This window comes from Anas acuta, chromosome 27, assembly GCF_963932015.1.
Source record: "Anas acuta chromosome 27, bAnaAcu1.1, whole genome shotgun sequence".
Lineage (NCBI taxonomy): Eukaryota > Metazoa > Chordata > Aves > Anseriformes > Anatidae > Anas > Anas acuta.
In genome coordinates this window covers 935,460-960,680 of record NC_089005.1, presented here as the reverse complement: position 1 = coordinate 960,680, position 25,221 = coordinate 935,460, and the positions used below count along the sequence as shown (strand labels likewise).

General features: G+C 43.2%; 1 protein-coding gene across 7 annotated transcripts in view; it reads left to right on the top strand.

Moving 5' to 3' along the window:
• KCNU1 (potassium calcium-activated channel subfamily U member 1) overlaps positions 1–25,221 on the top strand; it is a 202,777-nt gene that overhangs the window by 79,399 nt on the left and 98,157 nt on the right. For 6 of the 7 annotated variants that reach the window (XM_068662331.1, XM_068662330.1, XM_068662326.1 and 3 more), the window contains 4 exons: positions 2,923–3,120; positions 3,365–3,471; positions 4,564–4,700; positions 5,275–5,388. In XM_068662331.1, coding sequence (XP_068518432.1) covers positions 2,923–3,120; positions 3,365–3,471; positions 4,564–4,700; positions 5,275–5,339 — 507 coding nt within the window. In that variant the 3' untranslated portion in view covers positions 5,340–5,388. Of the gene's footprint in view, positions 1–2,922; positions 3,121–3,364; positions 3,472–4,563; positions 4,773–5,274; positions 5,389–25,221 lie in introns of those variants that run through there. The other variant, XM_068662333.1, reaches the window with a different exon arrangement.

Sequence of the window (25,221 nt, the reverse complement as noted above, 5' to 3'; positions counted from 1 at the left end):
GGGACATGCAGTCACTGAAGCCAAAACTGCTTTCAGCACGAGCTGGCCTCATGGTGGAGACTCCAGCATTGATGCTAATGGCTGAGAAGATTATAGGGACTCTGAATTCTTACCTGTTCATGTAGAGTGGATTTTTACAAGCCCGGCTGGAGGTGCTTTGGTGAGCTAGAGAATAGGCAGCTTTCACTACCATGACTTTATTGTAGCAGCATGGGCATAAACAGAACATTTAATTCTTCTCATCTGTCCATCTGGGACCTAGGCAGAAATGCACACTTAAGTTCGGATGGAAAATCTATTGAACTCGATGGGAATCTCTCAGTGGCTGTTTTCTGAGAAGGTATAAAACAAATAAAAGGTACAAAACATATGTGGACTGCCACCGATCCACAAGAACAGATCAGATTTTAAAAGAAGTTATTGTTTTGATTCTCTGTAAGTACCTGGCAGTGTCCTTTTAAAAACATTTGCACCATGAGGATTAGGTACATTGCACCAAAAATGCAAGAACAGAGGGAAGGTGGCAATCCCACCCTGGTGACATAATCGTCTTAAGTTGCTGTCAAACCTGAGTGATATTGTTTGTGGTGACACACCTGTGGGTGACACTTAGGTATAGTTAAGCCAGGATTTTGGCAGCAAACAGCAGTTCAGTTTATAAGCTGGCATTTCTAAAAGTGACTTCTCCTTTTTTTCTGAAAGCTCCTTTCTTCCTCTTTACCCTGATTCTCCCCATGCTGCAGTCAAGTTCCACATGCCTTGCTCTCAGCTCATGTCCAAGGGGATAGTGCTTGGGTGGCAGTTTTGCAGAAATTGAATAAATACAAAACAAATCTCTCAAAGGGATAAGCAGTCCAAAATAAGTGTGTCAAGTCCAGTTATGCTTTTCTGAGAAGGTGTTAGGGAAAGTATTATATTGCTGCTACTCACTGATATGTCAATCAGCCAGATGGTAATTAATGACTGCTAGTGTCAAGTGTAAAAGTAACTCAAGACATAGCATGACCTGTCTTAAAGGATAAAATTTCACTCAGGCATAGATTCCAAGTCTGTCCAGGAATGATCAGCACTCAGCTCTGCTTTAGAGTAGAGGGGCACCTTAAGTCACATTCAGTCAAGTCTGTAAATACAGGGAAGAAGGAGAGAAATAAGCTATTGTTTAGCTATTGCAGTATGAGGGAAAATACACATGAATGTGAGAAAAAAAGAGGAAGAAAAAAACCTTAAGCAGTCCAATGTCACCTCCTTGTTCTGACACTAAATATCTTTTGTAAATATCTGTGTGTGAGACGCTCAGAGCAGGAGTGCTGGATTTTTTTTTAGCTTGAAAGGCGAGTGGCAGAAGAATCTGCATGGCACAGCGTGGTCTGTGAAGTGAAATGTTACCCCTTGGACGCCTGAAGCAGAACTGGCATTTGTTTCAACCTGACTCTGGGAATGGCTGTAGGCAGAAAACAATCCAATGAGCATGGCCATTATGGCTCAGGTACTCTGAACCCCAAATTCCTGTCCTGACCCAGATGTGGGTTCGGAAGCTACACAGGATAAGTTCTAGAAGCTAGGTAGCAACAGGGACTGAAAGGGACCAAGCAGCTGCTTGGCAGAGGGAGAAGGTTTCTGCCTTTGTGTGCAAGGGCATTCCTAGGCAATGTGCTTCTCTCAAGCTGTAACCAAACAACTGGCAAAGGAGGTAACATCTCGTGGGCACGTTTCAGAAATGTTGCTTCCTAAAAGTCAGCTTCGAGACCCCCTGAATGCAGTGTGCTGCTTCCTGAGTGCGCGCGCACCGACGCACGCGTGCACCTCTGTAGTTTTTCCTTGCCTTTCAAACTCCTGCAGTGTAACTCAGCCTAGAAAGTACAGAATGAGGGTGACATGCAAATCCTATTAATTCATCCAAGTATGGAAATGCAATCCTTTTGATGTCAAAAAGTACAGCAATGATATGTTAAAGAGCTCAGCACGCTTCTGTTAAATATGTAAAGTGCAGATTCCCCTGAAGCTGTATCACTCCTGGATAACTCTGGACTATAGCTCCTTACTTTAAAAGGCTGAGAATTACTCTAACAGCATTATAGCCTTTTGCCCGACAATACGGTCAGATGTTCTTAAGCGGATTTGAGTTTAGCTTGGATTTAGTAACACCGTTCCTTCTCTGCAGCTTGTTTCGTTTCTTTGCTCAGGTGAATGCAGGTGACAGATCCCATGAAGTGGCTCTGCATAGGAAATGAGCTTTTTGAGAAAGGGTGGGAAATAAGTTATTTGGTATATCTGAACGGGGTTCAGATTAAAAAAAAAAAAAAAAAAAAGTGTGAGGGGGATGCTGTGCCTTTTTTGGCTTCAAATCTGAATTTTGACCACAGTATGTTTTGTTTGTTTGTTTGTTTTTCAAAAAAATACTGAGATAAGGGCATAGAGAGAGGTTTTCATAATGCATGAGGCATCTCCAGGGACAGTTTCCTTCTGCACCTGTAGGGCTGAGCAGGGTAATTGCCCTCCTCAGCCTCACCTTGTACAGTGTGCTTCTACTCAGGTGGCATCGGAGCAGCTGCCCACTTTTCTGGCTCTCCTGACCCTTGACTGGTAAGCCTTCACAAGCAAAGAACGTTAACAGAGCTGACTCCCATTTTTGCTGTCAACAATTTTCTCATTCAGGCACAATTTAGCACTTTCTATTAGAAGAGTGGAGGTGGGATCTTCTGGGCTCTTTGAAACTGAAATGGGCTAAGCAGGTGGTCATCCATAAATGTTGTCAGAAAACCAAACATAATTAAGGACTAATTTAAGTATACAAAAAACCCCAACACTGTGAGGTGTCTGTCTGATCACATTCTCCAGGCTTTCACTGGAAAATTTTGTTTTCCTTTCAGGAACCAAGGCATACACATTGGTCTTTGAATTTTCATGGTTTCTTCCTTCCAGACCTACTACAACCATCGCATCTTGGCTTTGCTGCAGACTTTGGTGACAAGTGGGACAAGCCCAGCACTGGAGGAACAGCTGTTGGAAATGGACAGTGGGCTGAGCAGAAGTCCTGATGACATGGTCCAAAATGCCTCCCAGCTCCGATGCAAACTGGGACTCCTACCACTGTCTGAGAGGTTGTTAACGGGTGTCACGGTGAGTTGTATCACTGAGAGGTGCTGCATGGACTTGGCTTTCACCCCTGATGTTAGTACTTCAGGATGTAGGCTGGTTGTGATTACCTGAAGCTTAGATTCATTCAGTTGAAGTTCATAAGCCATATTTTAAGGAGGCTGAAGATATCAGATAGCCTTATTTTATATTAGACTTCTAAGCTGAATTGGGCTGAATTGTCCACTTTGGTTCCTTTGAGGTAAGAGTATTTTTGCTTCTTTTACAGCAGGAGGACTCCTTTGGAGACGTTTACTGCAAAGCTTTAGACTTGTTTGGGATACTCTGCTTTGGGCTCTACCGGCTGATGAAAGAGCCCAATCCATACAAGAACAGGCAAGTACACTGCATCTTCAATTGCACTGTAAGTCAAAAGATGACAACTCATGACTGAACTACTTATTTTTGTCTTGAATTTAGACATCCTTTTAGACATCAAGGGCCATTTGAGGCAAACTGGTGTGGTCTGAACGTGGTGCTGTGATTATTTCTGGAGATCCAGTGCTTACTGGCACTTGTATGAGATTCCCTTAAGTTCATTTAAAATGTGATTTATCTTTTCTGCATTAAAGATCTGCTGGAGCACTGAGTTAGTAATGCTGCAGAGGCCACGGATTTCAGAGAGTTTGCAAGCAGAGAGAACTTTCTTTATGAAGGCAGGCTGACGGAATGGGGTTGTTCAGCCTGGAGAAGAGAAGGCTCCAGGGAGACCTTATAGCGGCCTTCAGGATCTAAAAGGGGCTGCAGGAAATCTGGGAAGGGACTCTTTGACAAGGAGTATAGTGATAGGACAAGGAGTAATGGTTTGAAGCTATAAAAGGGTAGATTTAGATTAGATCTTAGGAAGAAATTATTTACTCTGACGGTGGTGAGGCACTGAAGAGGTTGCTCAGAGAAGTTGTGGCTGCTCCATCCCTGGAAGTATTTAAGGCCAGGTTGGATGGGGCTTTGAGCAATCTCAAAGGTGTGCCTGGCCATGGCAGAAGGTTGGAATTAGATGACCTTTAAGGTCCCTTCCAACCCAAACCACTCTATGATTCTGTGATTCATCTAACCTGTTATACTCACTGATTCTTTCAGTTTCAAGGTTTTGGTGATTGCTTGAGCTTCAGATCTCCTAGAGAGACATTTACTTTGATTTAAAGATTTTCAGCAATCAAAAAAATTATCACATCTTTCAGCAGCTGTTCTAGAGACTAATTAGCTTCATTTATATATATATATATATATATATATATATATATATATGCCATTCCTAGGTTAAAAGATAGGTAAAGTTAAGCACTGCACATTGTCTCATCATTCTAAAGAATTCTGCAGATGCAATCAGTCATTGCAAAAAAACCCTGCAGCTTTCTTCCTGTCCCAGGTGCTTGCTACAAAGACCTCACAAAGCAGCCTGAATCTCACATACCAGTGCTTTTTCAGGTTTGTGATTGCTCGGCCTGCCAGTGATTTGAAGATGTTGCCCACTGATCTACTTTTCTGTCTTGTTCCATTCAACGTTGCAACAACTGATGACCAGAGAGGAGAAATGGAGAGTCAGTTAGGAAGCAAGAAAACAGGTAGTACAGACACCTCCATGCCAGAATTATGAGTTTGCGAAACACCCTACAAATAAAGAATTGTACAAGTTATTAAGATCCCACAATAAATTTTCCGTGTTCTTATTTCTTAGGTGGACAGTGGGCAATTTGAATGTGGCTAAACAGCTTGAGATTAGTATTGAAAACAGTATTGTTATGCTCTAACAACAATACCTATCAGAGAGTAAAATGTTCTCTCTGTAAGGAAAAGGGCAAAAACTTGAATTTCTGCTGAGCACTGCACAGAACAGACCTAGCTGTATACAAACACAATGACTCCATCGAGTTTAGAGATTCCCTGCTGAACTTTCCAGTTCAAAGACTCCAGCACTCTAAAATGCAATTTTCTTGCATACAAAGCTGAAGACGTTGGATTGACATACATTAAAAGAAACATACCTAAAAAGCACAAAATCCCCCCATTAACTTATGCCATAAATCAGGTCCCGCCCTTATGTTATAAAGTCAGTTGAGGGGAAGCAGGAGAATTTTTTCTTTTTTTTTTTTTTCCTCTCTCTCTCTCTCTTTCCCTCTTTCCCCTAACACTAATTAGGTTTGAAAGACTGCAGCTTGAGTCCAGATACCACATGCCGAGAAGAAAGGAACCCAAACAGCTGACGCAGAGTTCAGACTAAACTAACTGCAAGCTCCCCAGGGACATCACAAGGTAAACCTGATAGTCTCTGTCATTTACAATCATTATCAGGCAGCTGAGTCTCTGTAATTTTACTAGGGAGCCAATTAACAGATCCCTGAAGCTCAAGAATAAGGTCTTGGTCCTTTTTCTATTTTAGACAGGAAAAAGGGGAAAATAAGCCTTTGTTGCAAATCAGTACTCCAAAAGCTTTCCCACCCAAGGGAATGGTCAGATCTGGGCTTGCCTTTTTCCTCTTGAAGAGTAAAATAAAGCACTGAACTTAAGTGTCAAGCCAACTGGCTTTAGTACCCAATCTGCAACAAACTGGCTGTGTAACTTTGGGTCAGTTATTTAACTCTCTGTATACTATTGCTGCCTACTGCATGCAGGGAAAATAATAACATACTTGTTAATTTAGGTAATTAAGAGCTTCAGGGAAAGGACTGTCTCTCGTGATTTGTTTAGCCTAGCATTAATAGGTACTGATTTAGGATGAGACATTTAGGAACTCCACTCAAACAACATGAGTAAGAAGCAAGAAAAAAAGTTTGGACCAAAACTCCAGATGGAAACATATCTGCTCTTGGGGAAGTTTGGGGTTTGGATTCAGGTCTGAGCCTTAATGTGTTGGAATCATCTTCCTGGAACAAAATAATCATACATTTTCAGTTCAGGGCAGATTGCAAGCAGGAATCAGTGAACCGTGCTTAGAGCAAACAAAATACCATAGGAAGCATGCTTTCCCATTGCCAGCCCTTCGCAGACCTGAATGTGAGCCAAGACAGTCAGCTGATCTCCTGGTAGGAGTTTTTTTGGCCTAAAATCGCCATGTATATACAAACTTAGATAAGAATTTGTGCACTGGATTCTACTTACCCTCTGGCAGATTGAGGCTTCAATAACAGTGTCTCTGTCCATTCCCTAACATGCCTTGTTTTAAACAGACAAGGTAGAAGGAAGAGCCTGGGCAGGCTTTGCAGTCTCTGATCCATTTGCAAGCTTTAGGAAGAGCTGAGATTTCACTATGAAGGACACCTCATACTGAGACCCAGCAAGCTTTCTATCTTGTTATCTGAACCCTTCTTTATTTGCAGCTGTAAGTCAGTCTAAGCAGGGCACAGAGGAGGTAACATTTTTTTCTTTCTTATTGTTCTGTTGCTTTTAAATATCCACACGTGCATGCCTGGACCTCTGTGTACTGATTTTAAGCAGGTCTTGTGCTATGGGGAGGCAATTCTAGTAAGAAAGTTGCAAGGAAAAACAAATCTTGTTTACTCAGAACTTTACTGAGTGGATGAGAAACTCAGACTATCTTGCCAGCAAATTCCTCTATCTGAAATCATCTGCTTTTCCTAGAAAATAGAGGCAAATGAGCGTACTCCTTCATGACTGAAATTCAGGCTGTATTGTGTTCAGCTCTAAGGCACCAAACATGGGAAATGCCAGAGCTATTACTCCAGAGCTATGTCTCATGGAGTAAAAGTGTAACAAGTGGTATGAGTATCTTTTTTTATATTTTTTTTTTCCATCAGGAAAAAAAAAAAAGTAAGGAATCTGCAGCAAGTATATCTTTTAAATGTTCCTTGTCTCCAAGGTGTCTTAGGTGCAGGACTGCCAGTGATGACACATGCCATGCTTTTCCCCCATACATTCACACTATCTCTGTGTGTGTATGGGGGGAATATGCCTGTTTTATCATAGAGCTTTTCTAGTACATCATATTTTCAGTTGCTTTACCTGCACCTGCTAGAGCGTGTCACTTGCTGGAGTAAGGTGGAGCAGGGAGGGATGACAAGGTGATGAAGGGACCTCTTTCACTTTGCTTATTCCACCTTTTTGTTTAGTTGCTATCTCTGAGCAAGCAGTTCTGCTTCTCATGCGAGCAGGGGGAGAGAAATCCTAAGGAAGGTAAAAGCATTAATGGGTCAAGGCCTCCTTTGCATAATTCTATTATCACCAGGAAGATTCTGCAATAATCATGTTAGGCATGTGCTCTGGAGCATCAAAGTGACTTGTCTTACCTTACTTTTTGATGTTAGACAGGTTTAAATGCTTTGTACAGATGAGGCACCTCAGACAGCTGATCAAGAAAGCCTGTGCTGTTCAAGCAAAGCAAAGGTCTGTTTTGCTGCTTCTTCCCTTTTTTTTTAATGTCAACAATGTCACATTCTTCCAGCAAAGAATAATCTCTGTTGTCACAAACTGTGAAAAGCAAAGCTGTAGGAGAGAATCTGTGTCTGGGTGCATTCAAACACGCTTTCTGAAGCTACCACCTTGATTCTTCTGCAACAAGATCTTGTATATTGGTTGGGTCATATATTTATATACCTCTCGTATTAAAAAGTTCAGCCTCTGCAGTGAAAACCACTGTGGTACACAAAGCTGATACAGGATCTGTGCGCTGTAGTTTGCTAACCTGTACCCCTTCTGAGCTGTGAAGGTCACTTCAGTGTTGTGCTGGGTACAATTGGAAGTGGTCCCTGACCTACTGAGCCTAGGTGGTGTATACAAGGAGTTACCAGGGAAGTGAGGAGTTGTAGTTCATTCAAAAGCGTGTATCAGATCTGTGACAAAACCAAAGCCAAAACCCAGGTCTCCTGACTTCTAGACTAGCATCTTTCCCACTGGGCCATTTTACATCTCGGCTTTCAGATGTAGGCTCCTGATCCACGTGCCTATCAGGATCATTCCCTTGCCAGTCTGGCGAGGGATTTAACAGTCACTTCCAGAGGTGGCAGCAAGACTGCTGAGATAGTCTTCATGGGGCAGTGCCTGATTAACAGTTTTTCCATGTGCTGTGAGATGGGCAGCCTCTCTAAAGAAGCAGGGAAGTATCACCAGACGGGAAGGTTCCTTCCCTGGGGTTAGCCGTGCCCTGTCTGGCTCATCACCTGGGCCACTGTCGGTTCAGGCAGGCACACGATGAGTGCAGCCAGAAACCTCTCCAAAGATGCATGCAAGGATACGTAGGCTCTGCAGAGACCTGGACTTGCTAAGGCATTTATCCTAACACATGCATCCACCCGGGTCTGAGCACTGATAAGGGCACGCACACACAAACCTCTGCAAAGAGCACTTGCCCCTAAGGAGATGAATATACACATCGAGGCCAGGATTGTTGTGCTCCCTCCTCCTCCTCCCTGTAGCCAAATCCAATCCAGCAGAATGAGAAGTGAGGGATGTCAGCGCGGTGAGCTGTGCTGGGTTTGCAGTACAGCATGTCGCAGGTGGTGACTGACACATAGTCAATGAGATCTGAGGAGAATCCAGACTCTATAAATGTTAGATGAGGCAGGCTGGGCATTGACAAAAACAAGAGGTGGCTGCAAACACTGAGTGTCATTATTCTCTGAGCAGGGATGGCGAGGGGCCTAGGATCTTCCCATGGAGATTAACTGCTCCGCAGCAGGATGAAGTGCTGTCTCCTGATACACAGGGATATCTGGTTGTCCTGAGAACACTTGGCAGGGAGGGTACGACAGCAGGAGCTCAGCCTTTGAGAGCATGCACACAGTTTCCTGTAAAGCAGGTATCTTGTCTGAGATAGGATTTTACTCTTCTGAGATAAACATAAAATACCTGATGGTTTAAATTAACGCTGGAAGAGAAAGCAATCTCTCTTACTCAGTAATTGGCAGTGGGCTCTCTAGCCTCCTTCTGCTGAGGGAAGGGCTCTTTCCTACTTTTCTATCCATCTGCTTCAGCTTTCTGTCTTGACCTGCCACCAATGTACCATAAAACCCCAGTCTCATCCCCCACCATCTCTCTAGTGACCAGTTATGAAGGGACTAGAGCAGGTTAACTGCTGATTGCTTCCCTGCTTGCAGCAGGAGGCCATGCAGAGTGAATTAGGTGAGCAAACTGTATTAAGCAATCTGGAAGTGCATCATTAATGCTTTTTTTTTTTTAATTGAATAAGTCCATACCTTGTTAAAAAAAAAAAAAAAAAAAAAAAAGGAAAAAAAAGTACTGCTGTGGCTTGGTCTTGTGAATCTGTAAGATATTTATCTGAGTAGTTGACATTTCTTTTTCTGTTTCTCTCATCATCTGCTGAACACTTGCCCAGTACTGGAGAACCAGTTCTTACACTCTTCCACGAGCCTCACACTTGCTGGAGATTAGCATTTTGTCTCCACCAGCATGGCTTGTATTCTGTCCTTGCTTATCCAGGCAACTACAAAAAAAAAGAGGCAGAAGTCCTAAATGCCAGACTAATGCATCAATCATAATTCCTGAGCTGCCAGCAGTCATGTAACTGCTTAAAGACCTCAACAGCCCTCTGGCACTTAAAGAAAAAAATCATCTAATTAATCACAGGTGAAACAGCTTGGACCTGCTCCAAAAGCCCCTGAATTTACTGCCAAGCTTTGATGCTAATTTTCCTTCTAAGTAACCCCCTAAAGAAATTTACGATTAGGTAATTAAAGTGATGAATAAAGAGATACTTAGAAGAAGGAGGGAAATGAAAAAGAAAAAGGAAAAAAAACCCTTGAGTCAAATGCCTTAAATCTCCTCCCCTCCTCAAAGAGAAACGTTAGTCATTTTTGCACATGCATTGTCTCTGAAAATTGGGTTGGATTCCCACAGGAGACTTGAGAAATATTCCTTAAATTAATGTTTGCATAACCAAATAAAACAGAAAAGAAGGGACTCCAAAACAGATTGTAATGTCAAGATGGTTGGGGAGGAACTTCCAGCTTCTCCCTGAGAACCTCATGCTGCACAACTTTTGTCAGAAGCTGCCTCATGCCTTTCCCACCTCTGTACCAGAGGTGAACATTCTTAAAGGCAATTAGATATGTAGGTGTGCAAATTAATTTTAAAACGTACTGATAGCTAACGAATAACTTGAGAGCAACTTTTAAAGTCTGGCTGTGAGTTCTTAATAGGACACGAACACAAAAGGTAAAAGAATTCAAGTAATGCTTTGCAATGTCCTCTCACGTTCTTCCATTTTCTTCAGAGGGGGAACTAAGTAGCCTTTGATTTGAATTCTTCCTTCAGGCAAATGTACCACACCAAACTCAATGTAAGGGGCATGAGTTTAAACACATGTTGCAAAATTTTGATGGTACCCAGATGCTTACACTGAAGATACAGATATGGCCCTGAAACAGGAAAAAAACATTAGGATCTAGTTTCAGTTCCAGGCTGCATTATTATTAAGCAAATATTATATATATGTATATATATAAAACAAAACAAAAAAAAAAAAAAAGAAGCTTGTCACTATTCAGGGGTTTGCTGCCGGCTTTTTGGCACAGCTTTGGCTAATTCTTTCCTCATGGCTAAAAGCAAGTCTTAGAATCCAGGAAAATTCCTTTCTGGCCCATAAAACAAAATACATTGATTTCATTTTATTTTTTTTTTATTTTTTTGGCAAGGTTTGCTTGTGGTGGTGGGAGTATTTTCCCTTCAGGACTACATCTCACTTTTCTTTCTACATTTTGGTCCCAGGCCTCAAAGTGGCAGAAAGCTGCTGTGCCCTCACCTTTGGTCTTTTCTGGGAGTGCACCCAAGACTGTGCTTCACACTACATGATACACCTGACCTTTCTCTGTTAATAAATTCCTGCTGACCCCATCACATCACCCCCTTCTTTTCTGGCTGGCACTGAGGGAAGAGTTGCTGAATGATTTTAGAGGAGACCAGAGAGGATAAAAAATGAGAAAATGGCAGATTAGATCTGAGGTGACAGAGATGAGAAATAAAAGCCATTAGAGCCCATTTGCAATGTGCCCTCATTGAGTCAAGTTTCAAGGTGTTTTTCCAGATTATTAATAGCCTGACAGCAGTTTTTGTACAGGAATCTGATACATGAAATAACACTCATGTATACACACTGCATTGTAGAGGGGAAAGTAGAGTCCTCTCATTTATTTACTTGAACAGATTTGAAATACAGCAAACCAGCCAGCTGGGTTACAGACAAAATAAACATTCTCCATTATAATCGTGGCATCTTCAGACACATGTCTCTATAATAATGCTGTGGTATTATGAGGAGCTCTCAGAAACCTCTGCAACCAGCCTTTGCTGTCTGTATGGTCTGGACTGCATTCAGAGTGCATTGCTCTAAGTCATTTCAGTCCTTGGTTAACATCACCAAACCTGGATCCTGTGGGCCATTTTGGTCACTTATAATCTCCCAGGTATCTAATTTATTCAATGTGGCAGGCTTCTCTTAAAACTCTTAGTCAAGCACCATCCTAAAGAGATCTTTCCTGTCTTATCCCCTGCTCATCTGAATTACCTCAGTCCTCTCGTTGTGATATCCATGTGAGATGAAAGCTAGAAAGAGGGAGAGGGAACAAGGATATTTGGGTGTGTGGGAAAGAAAGGTTGAAAAATTCCCAAAGTTATACTTCATAGTTGTGTGCTTGTAAAAAAGAAATACCAGGTGGGTAGTGCTTTGAACTTCACAAGGCTTTGTGGGACGGAGTCGTCAAATATGAATAATTGTAGCTTTCTTCATAAACAATGGGTGCCACAGAAAATTTGACTGATACAGTCCATAATGCCTACAGGCCAAACAGACTTTCAGCTGAAAGAGAGAAGCTCTTCAAACATCATTAGATGATGATGTCTGCTTGTCTGTGGTTGTTGCTTTCTATTAAACTTTCATTTTTTACTTCCTCATCTCATGTTGCAAACTACTTGTGAGAATTACTGAGCAGAAAGAACCAAGTCTTAATCTATGTTAACAACACGCTGTAGTGATAGCCAAGCTAATTTCCAGTGAAACCAGTCAAAGAAATGTAGAGGGTAACTTTACCCCATTTTTGTGCTCCTTTCCAGTCTGCAGTGTATCATGCAGCATTGTCTGGGAGGATGCACTAGCATGCAAACAAGCAACCCTCACTACAGATCCAGCATTTTCTAGTGATGGTTGCCCAACCTTAACCAAAATGAAAGGAGCTGCTGTCAGAGGTGCTCAAAACCAAAGAGACTCTGCTCTTTAGGGCAAAAGGAAGGTGCTCTTGATAGATGCAGAGGAATCCTGAGGTCTAAAATTGGAGTAGCAAGGTGGAGACCTAAGTTTGAGAAGAAGGAAATTCTACATGTGGTAGTACTTGCGTTGCTGGACTGTCTGCAAGGAGGTGACACAGCAGCCACCTGGACAGGTCGGTCTGGAGAATAATACAATTAGATTTCCGTACTGGGATACTGAGGTGAAATTGAAACAGAGGTAGCTAAATCTCTTTCCTGCTCGCCCCTTCCTTTGTTTTCTTGGTCACACAATTTATAATTTAACCATAATTGCACTTTGTATGCTGGCAGCCTCAGCCAGTTCTGGGTGCTTCTATGAGCTTCTGTCTAGCAGAAGACAGAAATGAACTTAAAGCACTTGTTTGCTTTCTAATGAAGCAATACCTCTGCCAGCAGGTCTTTTCCAGGAGACAGATGAGACAGCCTGAAAATCCACTCTTATATTAGGGTCAATTACCCCCAGAGGATCCACATCACCTAGCATGCAATTGAGCATGTGCAATTCCTTCTTAGTTTGGTAAACCTTGTGGGTACACAAGCATTTCCAAACGAGAAATCGTGTATCATTGTTCAAGAAAGCAACGCCATAACAGAGAGGCAAGGCTGAGGATAGCAGTCTCCCACTAGCTCTTGCTTTCACACCCTTACGAGTGCTATGTAATTCCTAGGAAGTGTTGAGAAGCATTTGTAATTCCTTGCTCAGCACTTCTTGACTTCGTAGACTTGACACGTAGGCTGTGAGCTACTTTGGGAGCCAACGAGTGCTATAGTATCTTACTTTCCTCATCCAAATACTGGTGTGAAGTAATTCAGATTCCCTACAATTGCATCTTTGGTTTCCAGTAGCACTAACTCGGTACTTTATGTTTTGCAGTGAGGTGAGTTAGGGATTAAGCACTTTGCTCTGTAACTTTCTGTTCCAGCAAGTCGTGAAGACCTGGGATTCTGCCTCTGCAGGGAACTGATGCCACGTTGAATCAGTCTGAGGAGTTTTTTGCTAGGGGCTTACCCAACATTCTTCTTGCATCTGTGTTTTGTAGTGTGTCATGCCACTGGCCTTCCTCTTCTTATCCCTCATGCTGCTGTTTATGAATTCAGCTTGTCTGGGTTCTCACAGGACACCCAGCATTACTGCATCTGAGAAGCTCATCCTGCTGACCACAAACTGCCACCTACAACATAAGGAATTTCTCTCTGATGATTTAATCAAAAGATGTTCCTTGCCTTTTACTATAACTAGTTGCTTTTATTTTCACAGGAAAATAGAATTTTCTCTCTATGAAGGAACACTTTCCCAACTTTTTCAAATGTTCATTTTTCATGCAGTTTTTCAGTTATGTTTTTTTCATCGACAATATTATCCAAATTGTGATCTATTAATCAGCGTAAGACCAGCATGGTAAATGATATTTTAACCTTGCAAGGCAGCAGAATGTAAAATTGTGAATATTTTCACTATACTAAAAAAAAAAAAAAAAAAGAAAGAATAAGTCAACTCCAGCATGTAGATCTGCAGCTTGTAAAGTATTTTGCTATCCTTCAGGATGAAAGGTGCCCATGTAACAATAAGGCATTATTATACTTCCTTTATTGCATTGTACATGCATAATTTACTGACTGCTAAAGAAACCCCTGGTGGAATGCCTCTTTGAAGTCATCTGCCTCACCTAAGTAGTGGTTGCTGCTTGCTTCTTTCCTACCCAACTGGTTGTGATGCTGCCTATGGCAATTTCAGTGGCTAAATTCCTTCCTCCAGTAAAATCTTAACTAGTTGGGCTGAATCTTGAAACAGTTCCCTCAATAAATATCAAAAGGGAAATCCAGCTTAATATAAACAGAGAATAGCAAAATGGTGCTACGTATATGGTTGAATTTCCCTTCAGGTAAACCACTAATGGCGCATATAACTCTCATAATTAAAAGCCACATCTGATAGAACAAAGTCGTCTGTGCAAGCAAAGAAAGGGGAAGATGAAAGCGCCACCAGTGCAGAACAGCAGTCCAGCTATAGGTCTGTACATGTCTCTTTCCCTGTTCTGAGAGTCAGCCAGAGCCTGAAACCTCTTTTGACAAGTAGCTCCTCTGATGACAGATGCTCCCTGCAGCCTCCACAGGCTGCAAACAGATGCATTGTTCTTGCTGTCAGCTCCCCATTGAAAGGTGATTCCAGTAAGCAACAATTGGCATGATTTGTTAGCATTAGTCAGCAAGCGCATGGATCAGATTTGCTCCCAAGGAAAAGGAAAAGCAGGTCTGAGGCTGAAAAATCAGAGCTCATAATCAAGGGCTTGTCAGGGTGTACGTCTTGCTCTTTGGGATGTGAATGAGGGACGTGTTGCTAGTCTTGACTTCAACTCCTTCACACTTCAGAATAGGACCTATTTTTGTCAGAGTGCTCTGGATAAATTGATCACATCCCTCTTCAGGCTCCTCACCTAGGCAGCCTGCAGCCTTCGTCTCTGTGGCAATACCTGGTGACACCAGGAATACTCTGAACCACAAAAAATAAAATAAAAAAAATTGACTTGAGCCAGAGTGGGCCTACTGATCAGAACTGGGTGAAGAGGGACAGGCTCTGGAATAGAATATTCATCATTTAGAAAAGAGGCAGGAAAGCAAATGTCATAATAACGTTGTTCCTGGTACTGAAGGATTGTATGATACTGAGTGGCCAGGCAAGAAAACAACAGGGGAAATTCAATGCTAGTGAAGTTGCATGGTAAAAAAAAAAAAAAAAAAAAAAAAAAAAAAAAAAAAATCCCCAAAATATTTCCACAGAACGTCTCTGAATTAATTAACATCTTGAAGGGAAGAGATGTCGCCAACTCTTTGAGAAATTTTTAGGGAAGAACTGGAGACCATTTTGCTCTTTACACCTGTAGTGTGCCTTTGTCTGGAATACCGCATGCATTTCTGGTCACTCCCGTAAAGCTGTCTCCCTGCTCGGTTAGACATACCATAAAGTAGCTCAGATTTTTGTTTTATTATCAGTTCAGCTACAGCTGGAACAAGAAAATGGACAGCCTGCCTACTGCTTCTTCAACAGCAGTCGGCAGTAGGGAACAAATGCCTGCTGTCATTTTCCACCCAAGTTATGCTACCAACTTGAGTACAACCAACCGAGGTCAGGCTGTTACAGCAGTGCTTGGCTCGTAGGCTTGATTCAAACCTTGGCTTGGAAGAATTTAGATAACCAGGCAATTTATGACCCTTCCTCTCCCAGGCTCTCTTCATGCAGCTACAGACCCTAAAGAAATGATAGGTTTTCCCTGCCCTGGGCCCCACGTAGGCAGAAACCTCACCAATGTGGTGCTAATTCTAGATTCAAGCTTGTCAGTACTTTGCTTTTTACAGAACATGGGAATTGCTCACAGTGCAAAAGTGTAGAGCAGAGACGAGCTAGAGATGAAGCAAATGATTAACACCACGCACACAGCCTGGAGCTGCAATTGCAACTGATTCCTATTTTATTTTTTTAAGTACGTTTTGGCACTTTTTCCCCAGCCCTTCCTTTTCCCTCTCCCTCAACACAGCTAGAAGTAGTCCATTAGTGTGAAAGATGTGTGTCACTGCATGCTGATCTAGGACAGAGCTCAGGCTGCTTTTCAGAGCAAGTGCCTAGAAGCATTATTATACACCAGCCAAGATTCTTGGTAGTGATTTAAAATGGATTTTGATTTTCAAGGTGCATCTTAAAAGCACCTGGTTTTCTAAAAATGTGAGAGCTACTCAGTTCTTACTATCTGCAGATCAGAAGCTCTCGAATTAGGTGCCTAAAAATAGAAGCATCCTATAGTATTAGTCACTTCTGGAAATATTGTTAACACAGCCCGATTTCCTTCTAGTCTGCAATTTGTGCTCACCACTGACTGCGTGAAGTGCCCGAGTATAAATGAGTGCTGATGGGAAAACCAGGCCTGCAGGATCCGAGCAGGTTGTGCTCTCGTTACTCTTTCCACGTGTACTTCAGTCGCAGCCTGCACCACGTTGCCAGCTGGAGATGTGGAGATGGTGCTGCCCCAGCCCTGCCCCACCACTGCTTTGACCAGAACCACTCGTCCCTTGCAGTTCTTGGTCTGCACATTGATGTGGACACAGATCTACACCCTGTGTGTGGCTGCTATGCTGCCATCCTCCCCGTCTCTGCCCCTGAGCGGTCCCATTTAAATTCTCATATCCCCATCTGGTTCTGCAGTGCCATCTCTGGTCTTGACCAGCTCCCTTAACCCATCCCTACTCTGAAGTTTCTAGTTGTCTGAGCAGAGGTCGGTGCTATTAGGCATGTGATAAGGCTGGAAATACTTTTTGTTTTCACGAGAATCAGTCCCTGAACTCATCTCTCTAAAGCTTGCAATGCCTACTGGTTGTTATGGGGGAGAGGAAATTTGTTCATCTGGGATAAAAGCCTTAGAGATACTGACCTGAGCAAAGTTACAGCTGCTCGGGATCATCCAGCATTTGCCCCTTCTCCTTTCTATTAAGTAGCTATTCAACAAGTTAAGCCTGAGCAACTGTGTGCGACCCCATGGCTAGAGAACATCTGTGACTGTACTCTGTCATTTGCAAAATGGAGCAGCTCTAATCTCTTGAGCACACTGCTCTGCAGTGACATTTCCAGGACATCCGCACTCCAAAAGGCATGCAGTAGCCTTGGATTAGAGTTTAAAATAGAAGCATGTTTGCCTTTGTGTACAGCATGGGATCGCTAAGGAGAAATAGCGATGGGAGCGTGCGGTTGACCCACGGTGGTTTTCGGGAGCAGAGGTCTCCACGGGGTGGGACGTGGGCTGGGGGGTGGCCTCAGTGATTCTTGATCTCCCGTGTTTCTAAAGGTGCTTTTCGTAATCGTGAGCTCTGGTTTCGTGGCTCTGGTTTCCTAACAAACGACAGCTGAAATTCTTTTGTTTGTTTGTTTTAGGTGTGGTGTTTTTTAAACACTCACAGCAAGCTGTTGTTGTTCCTCTGCGTGTTGGTAAATAGTAGCTGCCGACTTTCACCTTGGGAGAGGCAGAGTTTGAGCAAACAGCAAAGTGCCTGGGCAGAGCAGGCGGAGAGGGTGAGAGCACAGGTGAACCCTGTCTGCCTGATTTCCTAAAACCTGCTGATTTTCACCCAAAGTTCATGCTTCTCAAAACCTACACCTGGGATTTTGAGGCAGGGGCTGCAGAGAGCTCTGCCTGGCATAGAGGGGGGGACCTGCGAGGGGTGGGCACACGGCAGGCTTCTTCTATGCTCCCTGTGCCTTTTTTCATCACCCCTCCATCCCTCCTGCAGCCCAGGGCAACTCGCTGGACCTTGCTGGTGCCCAGCATGGCCCAACCTAGCCCTGCGCCTTCTCTCTTGTTCTGCAGTGGCAGCTTTCAGCTGGTTTGTAGAGAGCATCCGACTGATTTATTGCTCCCAACGTCTCTTAGTTTGTAATAAAGTTTTCAGCAGCTCTGTCGAGCCTGCTCCCCGCCCCCGCGCACGCACACATCCCCGCGCTTGCTTTGTTCTTCTCACACATAATGTCAACTCATAAACCTTTCATCAAGTCAACCAGGTGGAAAAAACCCATTACTGAAAGAAGTGTTCATTCAGGTTCGGGGGGGAAATGGAGGGGAAGGCGGAGGAGAAAGTTCCCCAATGGAAAAAAAGAAGGAAAAAAAAAAAAAAAAAGAAGAAAAAAAAAAAGAAAAAAGAAGAAAAAAAAAAAGGAAAAAAAGCTGTGTGTGCTCTTAGCTGAAAAGCCGGCTTTGCTGCGCGCCCCAGGTGCCAGGCCCCGGAGGAGCCTGGCAGATCTGTCATCCCGGTGACAGGAGATGGGAAGCGCTGTGCACGCATTCAAAGAGGCAGCGATTTGGGCCTAATACCCGCTGATGAAAGGGAGCTTCAACACCGCCGGCCGCTGCCAGCTCCGACAAAACCGCCTGGGCTTTTGTGCGGCGGAGAGGACCCCCCCGCGCACACATACACACACACACACTGGTGGTGGTGGAGGCTTCCCTCTGCTCCTCCCCACCCCAAATCGGTGTTGGCTGGGGCTCGTGTGCTGAAAGATGCTGCTGGCCACACAACGGAGGGGCTGACAGGGGTGTGTTGGCCACAGAGGCGCTGTGCGATCGACGGAGGTGCTGAAAAATGGGAGTGGGGAGGCAGGCACAAAGTGCAGAGGTGGGGAGCAGCCTGGGACCTCCTTGCAGGGTGCCAGCGGGGCATTGTGCATCGTTCAGCATGGCTCATCGTTCCCCGTGGCCAGTCAAATGTTGTTAATTTTGAACGGAATTTCAGTGAAAAGGGCTGGAGGTGGAGTTTGCTGGAAAATGAAATCTCCCTTAGTCCAGCTTCTTTCTGTTTAGGGAGCACGCTTTTGGGGTTGTTGATGGGTTTCTTTTTACACGGGGACTTTGCGAAAGTTCTGCCCAAAATATTATTTAAGCAATTTCTCAGCAAGGTAGTCCAGAGTTACTGCTCTGGAGCAGGGAAAAAAGGGCACTGAGGGATGGAGAAAGGCTGGGAAGCAACAAAGGAGCATAGGCAGTGACATCTGTCACTAGTATTTCAGAAGTTAAAAATTCAGCATAATCTACTGCCACCCTGTCCGCTGTACCGAGTTCCAACAGTAACAGAATTGTCATGATTTCTACATGAATTAATTCAAATCTCTCTTTGCATGATATGGCGTAAGAAAGGGGCCATCTGGTTTATGTTCTAGGTGTCAGAACCACTCATACCAGCACACGCTCCTAGTGCAAGATGCAAGTTGACTGCACATATTAATGTCTCCTTACCCTCTGCCTCCCCGAGACCTGATGCTGTTGTCCCATTATGGTGCTGCCATTTATACTGTCAATAGCAATAATAATAATAATGCAGTGCTTGGCACGCACATAGGACCTCCAATTACAACCGTGCCTGAGTTACTTACCATGTGTTTCTTCACGTGGAGGGGGCTTAGGGACATCGAGGAGGATCATGCTGTGATGAGGTTCAGAGTGGCCAAGCGCACAGTAAAAGGTTGTCCGGTTTCCACAAAATTAGCACGTAGCTAGATAAGGCAGACATCCTAGATCGTATGTGGAGGTTAATGGCTTCCCCTGGTATACAGAAATAATCTTTGGCAGTGGAGTTGAAAAAAAAAAAAAAAGAATCAAGGCATTTGGACACCTGCCCACACCGCTGGAGAATGACAGCTACTGTCGGGTGTCTCCCCATAATGGTAAATATTTAAATAGCGGCTATCAGACTTAGAAGCCTGTGATAAGAACTTAGATAATAGTAAAAAAAATATATAATTAGATGTCTGTAAAGTGATAACGTCACACAGATTTACACTGCATGATTTTCAGAGATGTAAGCAAACCCGAATGTATTAATCCTCACAACACCCTGCAGCAGTGCAATATTGCAATTCCAAAGTGACTCAGGAAAAAAATGGGGTCCGGAAAATGGGTCAGACTTTTTGGGCTGTAAGCAAGTGCATCAGATTTCAATGCAAAGTCTGAGCAGAATTGGCTTGCTGAGACTGGTCACCTGAGTGATAGTTTGTGTTCCTTTGTCTCAATGAAAGAAGCTCAAAATAGTGGAGGAAAAAAAAAAGTCCTGAAGCAGAAAAACCTCATCTACTATAGATTAGCTCTGTTTATATTGCAAAGGCTCTGGCTTAAGTGATTTTTTTTTCCCTTAGAAATATTGTTTTAGCATGAATTTATCTTGAAATGAACTTTGTGGTAAATATAATTTAAGCATAAGCTTAAATTCAAGGTCTTATTTAAGTGCTTTTCTACTTTACTTGCCAGCTAAGGATCTGGCCTGGGCTTTGAATGTCTTTAGGGAGAAGAAGCAGATTAATGAGATTAGAACATTTTAAATCACTTTTGTACTTTTCTGGGCTGCATGATCTTTATAATACCTCGTCTCTATAGACTCTATAAAGTGTGTTGGCTGGGTGCTAGTAGACAGGGATGATGAAAATGAGGCTTGCTTGTGCATCCCTTCAGATTTGGGGAACATATTCAATGGCCTATGGCTATGTTCTGTTTCATATGTCAGCGTGCGTGTAATCTCTCAGTCTGCTTTTTGAAAACCTGAACTTTACTGCTTAACTCTCAACCTTATGGGCCTAATTTCCTCGCTGAGGTTTACACCGGATATTTTACAGTCAGGCCAGTAAAAAGAAGAATGTGGTCATGGAAGACAGTGACCTGGGAACCCACAGGCCTTCACCCAAAGCATAAGTACAGAAGGGTTTGGACTGGTACCTACTGGCAACTCCTGCTAGCACAGACACATATGGGTACACACACTCACTGCTGAAGCTCCACAGACAAAAGGCAAATCCAGGATACTAAGTTTTACATTTTTTTCTCCCAAATTCAGAACTAAGGCATCTCTACCATAGTGCAGTCAAGGAATCAGCGCGGCCTGGTGAGCTCATATTTCCCCCTGTGTCACTGGGTGGTTTCCATTTACACGGTGATGCAATGTAAAGCGACCCCAGTGAGAGCAGAGGAGTGTAATGTGGGTTGTCGGCCTTAGGGGGTGAAGGGGCTCGTCAAAGGGAAATTGAGCAATTGCAACAGACTGGAGTTTCCTGCAGCTAAAGTTCTCCAGCAGCCAAAGTTAATCTGTTCCTCAAAGGCTTTCTGTGAAGGAAAGTAGCAAGAAGCCCAAATCCCACAAAATATCAAAAGCTCCAGGATTTTTTCTGTCCAGAGATTTTCATCAAGGCAGGTTTCCCTGGGGGTCTAATTGCATGTTCGGCTCACGCAGCCCCTGGTAGCTCAGGCTCTGAAAAGCCACGTGGGAAGGAGCAGGAGAAAAATCTGGAGTATTCTAAATAGAGCTGCTGGTTATTGCTGGTCAGTGTCAGCGGGGCCCCGACAAGTCTGCCTCCAGCCAGGAGAGACAACGATATGGAGAACTGAAAGTCCGTGTACGTAGATAGGATGTCAAGGGGAGGAGGGCAAAAACACCAAAGCAAACCAACAGGCTTGTTTATAACAATCATATGCATAAACAGGAGCATATGTTTAATTCAGGACTGTCCCAAAATGCAGCAAGAGTAAATGATTGTTGGACAGAGCTTACACCTTGCAAGCAGGGCTTGCATGGAGCTCGGACAAAGTCATCGGGACATGCAGAACCAGTTACAGCTCGGTTTCCCACATTGAAATAGTGAGTATAATTAAAAATAAATCACCATAGCTTTTAGTTTGATGAAATTACCACTTATATTAAGAGCAGCTTGAGCTGACTCTAAATCACTTTCTGCAGAGTGTCACTTTGGGATTTAAAATATTTGATTGGTTAAAGAATGTGTTGTGCTGCATTGGGGAAATAAAACAGTAAAATGTGAATCACACACGGTGAATGCAAGAGGTTCTCAGATTCTTGGATGCCTGAAGTCTGTAAGAATTGAAATTAGCCCTTCGGAAAACAGGGGTTGATTAATACAAAGATTCTCCCAACTACTTAATTCATCTGCCCTAATCAGATGTGGAAGTCAGTTTTGACTTTCTGGCCAAAAGGATGATAAGGAAAAGTACATACTGCAAAAAACAAGTCAGGGGATTCCTTACTAAAAGTCAGTTTGATTCCCTGTTTGCTACTGGTGAAGATATTTAAATACTCATTCAAGAGATGACCTTTAAACAGAGACTTTAGAGAATGTATGTAAAATTGAACAAAATAAGAAGTAGCACAACTCTACAAAGTCTTCTGAGCTGAAATACCTTAGTGACTGAGAAGCAAAGCAAGCTGTGTGAGACACGGGAATGGAGAGTCACAATCTTCTGCCCTCAATGCACAGCTCAGGTTGCACCTAGCTGGTTGTGCTGAGGCAGCTACAAAGACTTCAGTGCTTTCAAATATGAAAAAACATCTTTTACTTTAGTGACTTTATTGCAAGTTTTACAATATCGAGTATTTTTTCTAAATCTCATCTCCAAAATGTATGAACTTAGATGAGAGGCATAGCTTTCATTCCTTTTTGTTTCTTTTACTCTGTTAAAGCTGGTTCCTATCCAGAATTATTAGGATTAGAAATTTAAAACTATGACTGTTTTTTAAAGCATTTTCTGATATTGCATTCTATGTTGCAGTTATGGTACCTTAGGGGAAACGAGAACTTGAGCTCATGAATCCTGGAAGTTTGGGGTTTATGATGCTGCAGAAAGACTGTTTGTTGAGTACAAGGCCTGATCTGGAAATGCATTTAAGACATGCATGACTTTGAGCATATAAATAGTTGCACAGAAGTCAATGGGACATAAATTTATGAATTTGCCTAAGTGCTTTGCTGGATCTTTGCCTAAGGAACCACTTACCATGAGTTTGAATAACAGAATCATGGCCTCATTAATGAACAAACCTCTGGATGAAGAGCATCAGTGAAATGTGAAATCCAGCTCCGTGCTGTATCTCTGCTATTCGGCTTGATTTCATCTCTACGTAAACTCATTCTGCTGTGCTGACATTTATGTCCTTTGGCTTTTCCAAAATGTGATTTGTAAGTTCTGTTCTACACTTGTGAGGGCAACGGGACTGTGCAAGGTGTAGAGCAGCAGTCACGGCAGTCTGGGAATGGTGCACATCAGAACCCAGCTCTAGAGGGCAGGCACTGGAATAGCTTTTTTTTTTTTTTTTTTTTTTTTTTTTTTTTTTTTTCACAGAAAAAGGCAGTTCCAGAACTTCATCTGTGAATTGTGGCTTTTACCTTCCACTTTTCTCTTTTCAAGTCCTTTTTGGCAGTAGAAGAGGCTGCCTAGGAAAGAGAAACAAGAATGATTAAGACCAGTCACTATTGTCAGGCCTCTGCATGGCTCATTAGTGCTGGCAGGCAACAGAAACGCACCTATCACTGCACAAAAGACCAGAAATAACTTTGGGAAATGGCTGCTGGGGTGGGGCTACAGGGAAAGGACGAGGACTGTTGATTCATAGGCTGCAGTGGGTGAAGATGGAGCCATTCAGGTGGACCAGCATGAGGCCTGTGCACTGCAGGGGTGGCTCCAGAACTTCATGAAGCCTGCTTATTTTCTGGTTATCACCAGCAAGGTATCTGTCCCACTTCTTGGGTGCACAGGCCTTGTGCTGGCTGTCTGCACAGGGTGAGCTGTGTCCTCTGTGGCAGCTACTTGCTTTGGCTCTGCCCAGTGCCTCTGGGAACAATCACAGCACCTGACTGAAGCTGCTCTGCTAACTATTACAGTTATTAGCTTGGACAAAAATAGGGGCTCTGCCTTCAGGATATTACAATATAAATAAAAACAGGAGCATGGCAATGGGGCAGGGTTGAAATACCTTTGATCCTCTGCTGTAAGCAATTGTATTGGGGTTGCTTTAAAACAAAAAGCAGCAGCTGCCCTTGGGAGATCATGGAACAAACCATGAGCATGAGGCAGAGCGGTCATTTACTGAGTGTCACTTGGAACTGTTCAGCAAATGTGGGTATGCTCAGTACTCACAGAATCATAGAATGGGCTGGGCTGGAAGGGACCTTAAATGTCATCTAGGGCAGGGATGCCTCCCACTAGACCAGTTTGCCCAAAGCTCCATCCAACCTGGTTTTGAACACCTCCAAGGTGTAAATCAGCTTCTCTGATTTAATAAATCCATGTCAGAATTCTTTCACTCAGAAATAGAATTGTTGATAGAAATTAGAGGTATTTTTATCTGTTGTTCAACTGAATAAGAAATGCTACCAAGTCATAATGAAACTTTTGCAAAATGGCCTTGTCTGACCCGGAGCTCGCCACTGCCACTTGCTTGAGGTGCATGCACCTATTTGCTACATTTTCTCTTAAGCATCCATGAGGCAATCTCTGGATTTCAACTGGCAAAAGGCATTAAAAGGGGACAAGAGCTGCCTTTCTGCTGCAAGTGTGGTAATCCCTTCATTCCCACAGCCCCTGGGCGTGCGATCAGCTGCAGAGCAGAGAGCAGTGGAAGCCGAGGGCTCAGCCAGCTGCTCGGTGTGTCCCCAGCGGCAGCAGTAGCAGGAATGTAACAGACAAACACTATGGGGAGACCTGGTGTGCACCGAATCGGTGTATTAACCTCCTACCCTGAGAATATCAAGTAAGCAAATGTTTGGAAGTTTTAATTTATGAAGATTAGTGTGTCACATATATTTTGAGGAAACTTCGGGAGTGTTTTCCAGAAGTAAACCCCAAAACTTTTCCAGGATTTTCAGGCACTTTGTTGGTTAAAGGACCTTCAGCCCTTCCCATTCTCACAGCATCCTCTGCTGTGGTTCACACACAACTGTGTTAACATAAGTCTGGAATATCTCAACACATAATTATTTATCCTTCAATAAAACAAAGAAAACCATGTCTGAATCTGACTAATATCCCTTCCTCAGCCTGCCAAGTGGGGCCTTGTGTTTTCAGTATTGAAAACCAAGCCTGACTTGCTGCATATTTTGTGTTACCATGGTTTATGTCCAAATGCAAGGATTTAATTTTGTCCGTCATCAAACCATGGTTTCCATATGACACCAATACATTCCTTCCTCTGCCTGCTGTTCTGACAGACGACAGAATAGAATTAAACATTCCAACCAGCACACTTAAAACGCAAGAGCTTATGTTCCTTTGGCTTTGGAGATCAAGGGGCAGATCTTCAGTGGGTATAAATTGTCTTCACTGGAGCTATGAAAATTTACACCACTTACCCCAGCTGAGGTACAACCTTGGATGTATTTATTGCACGGCACAATTTCAAGAAGATAGATTCAGTAAGACTGAAAATACAATGGACTCCCCTTGTCTTCCTCTCTGCCTGGCTATAATGAATGATTATTGTTGGGTTTCCTTCTGGAGCAGTTACTGACCGGCCCAAATTATGCTTCTGGAAGCCAGTAGAGAGAAACCCCTGCGCATATTTATC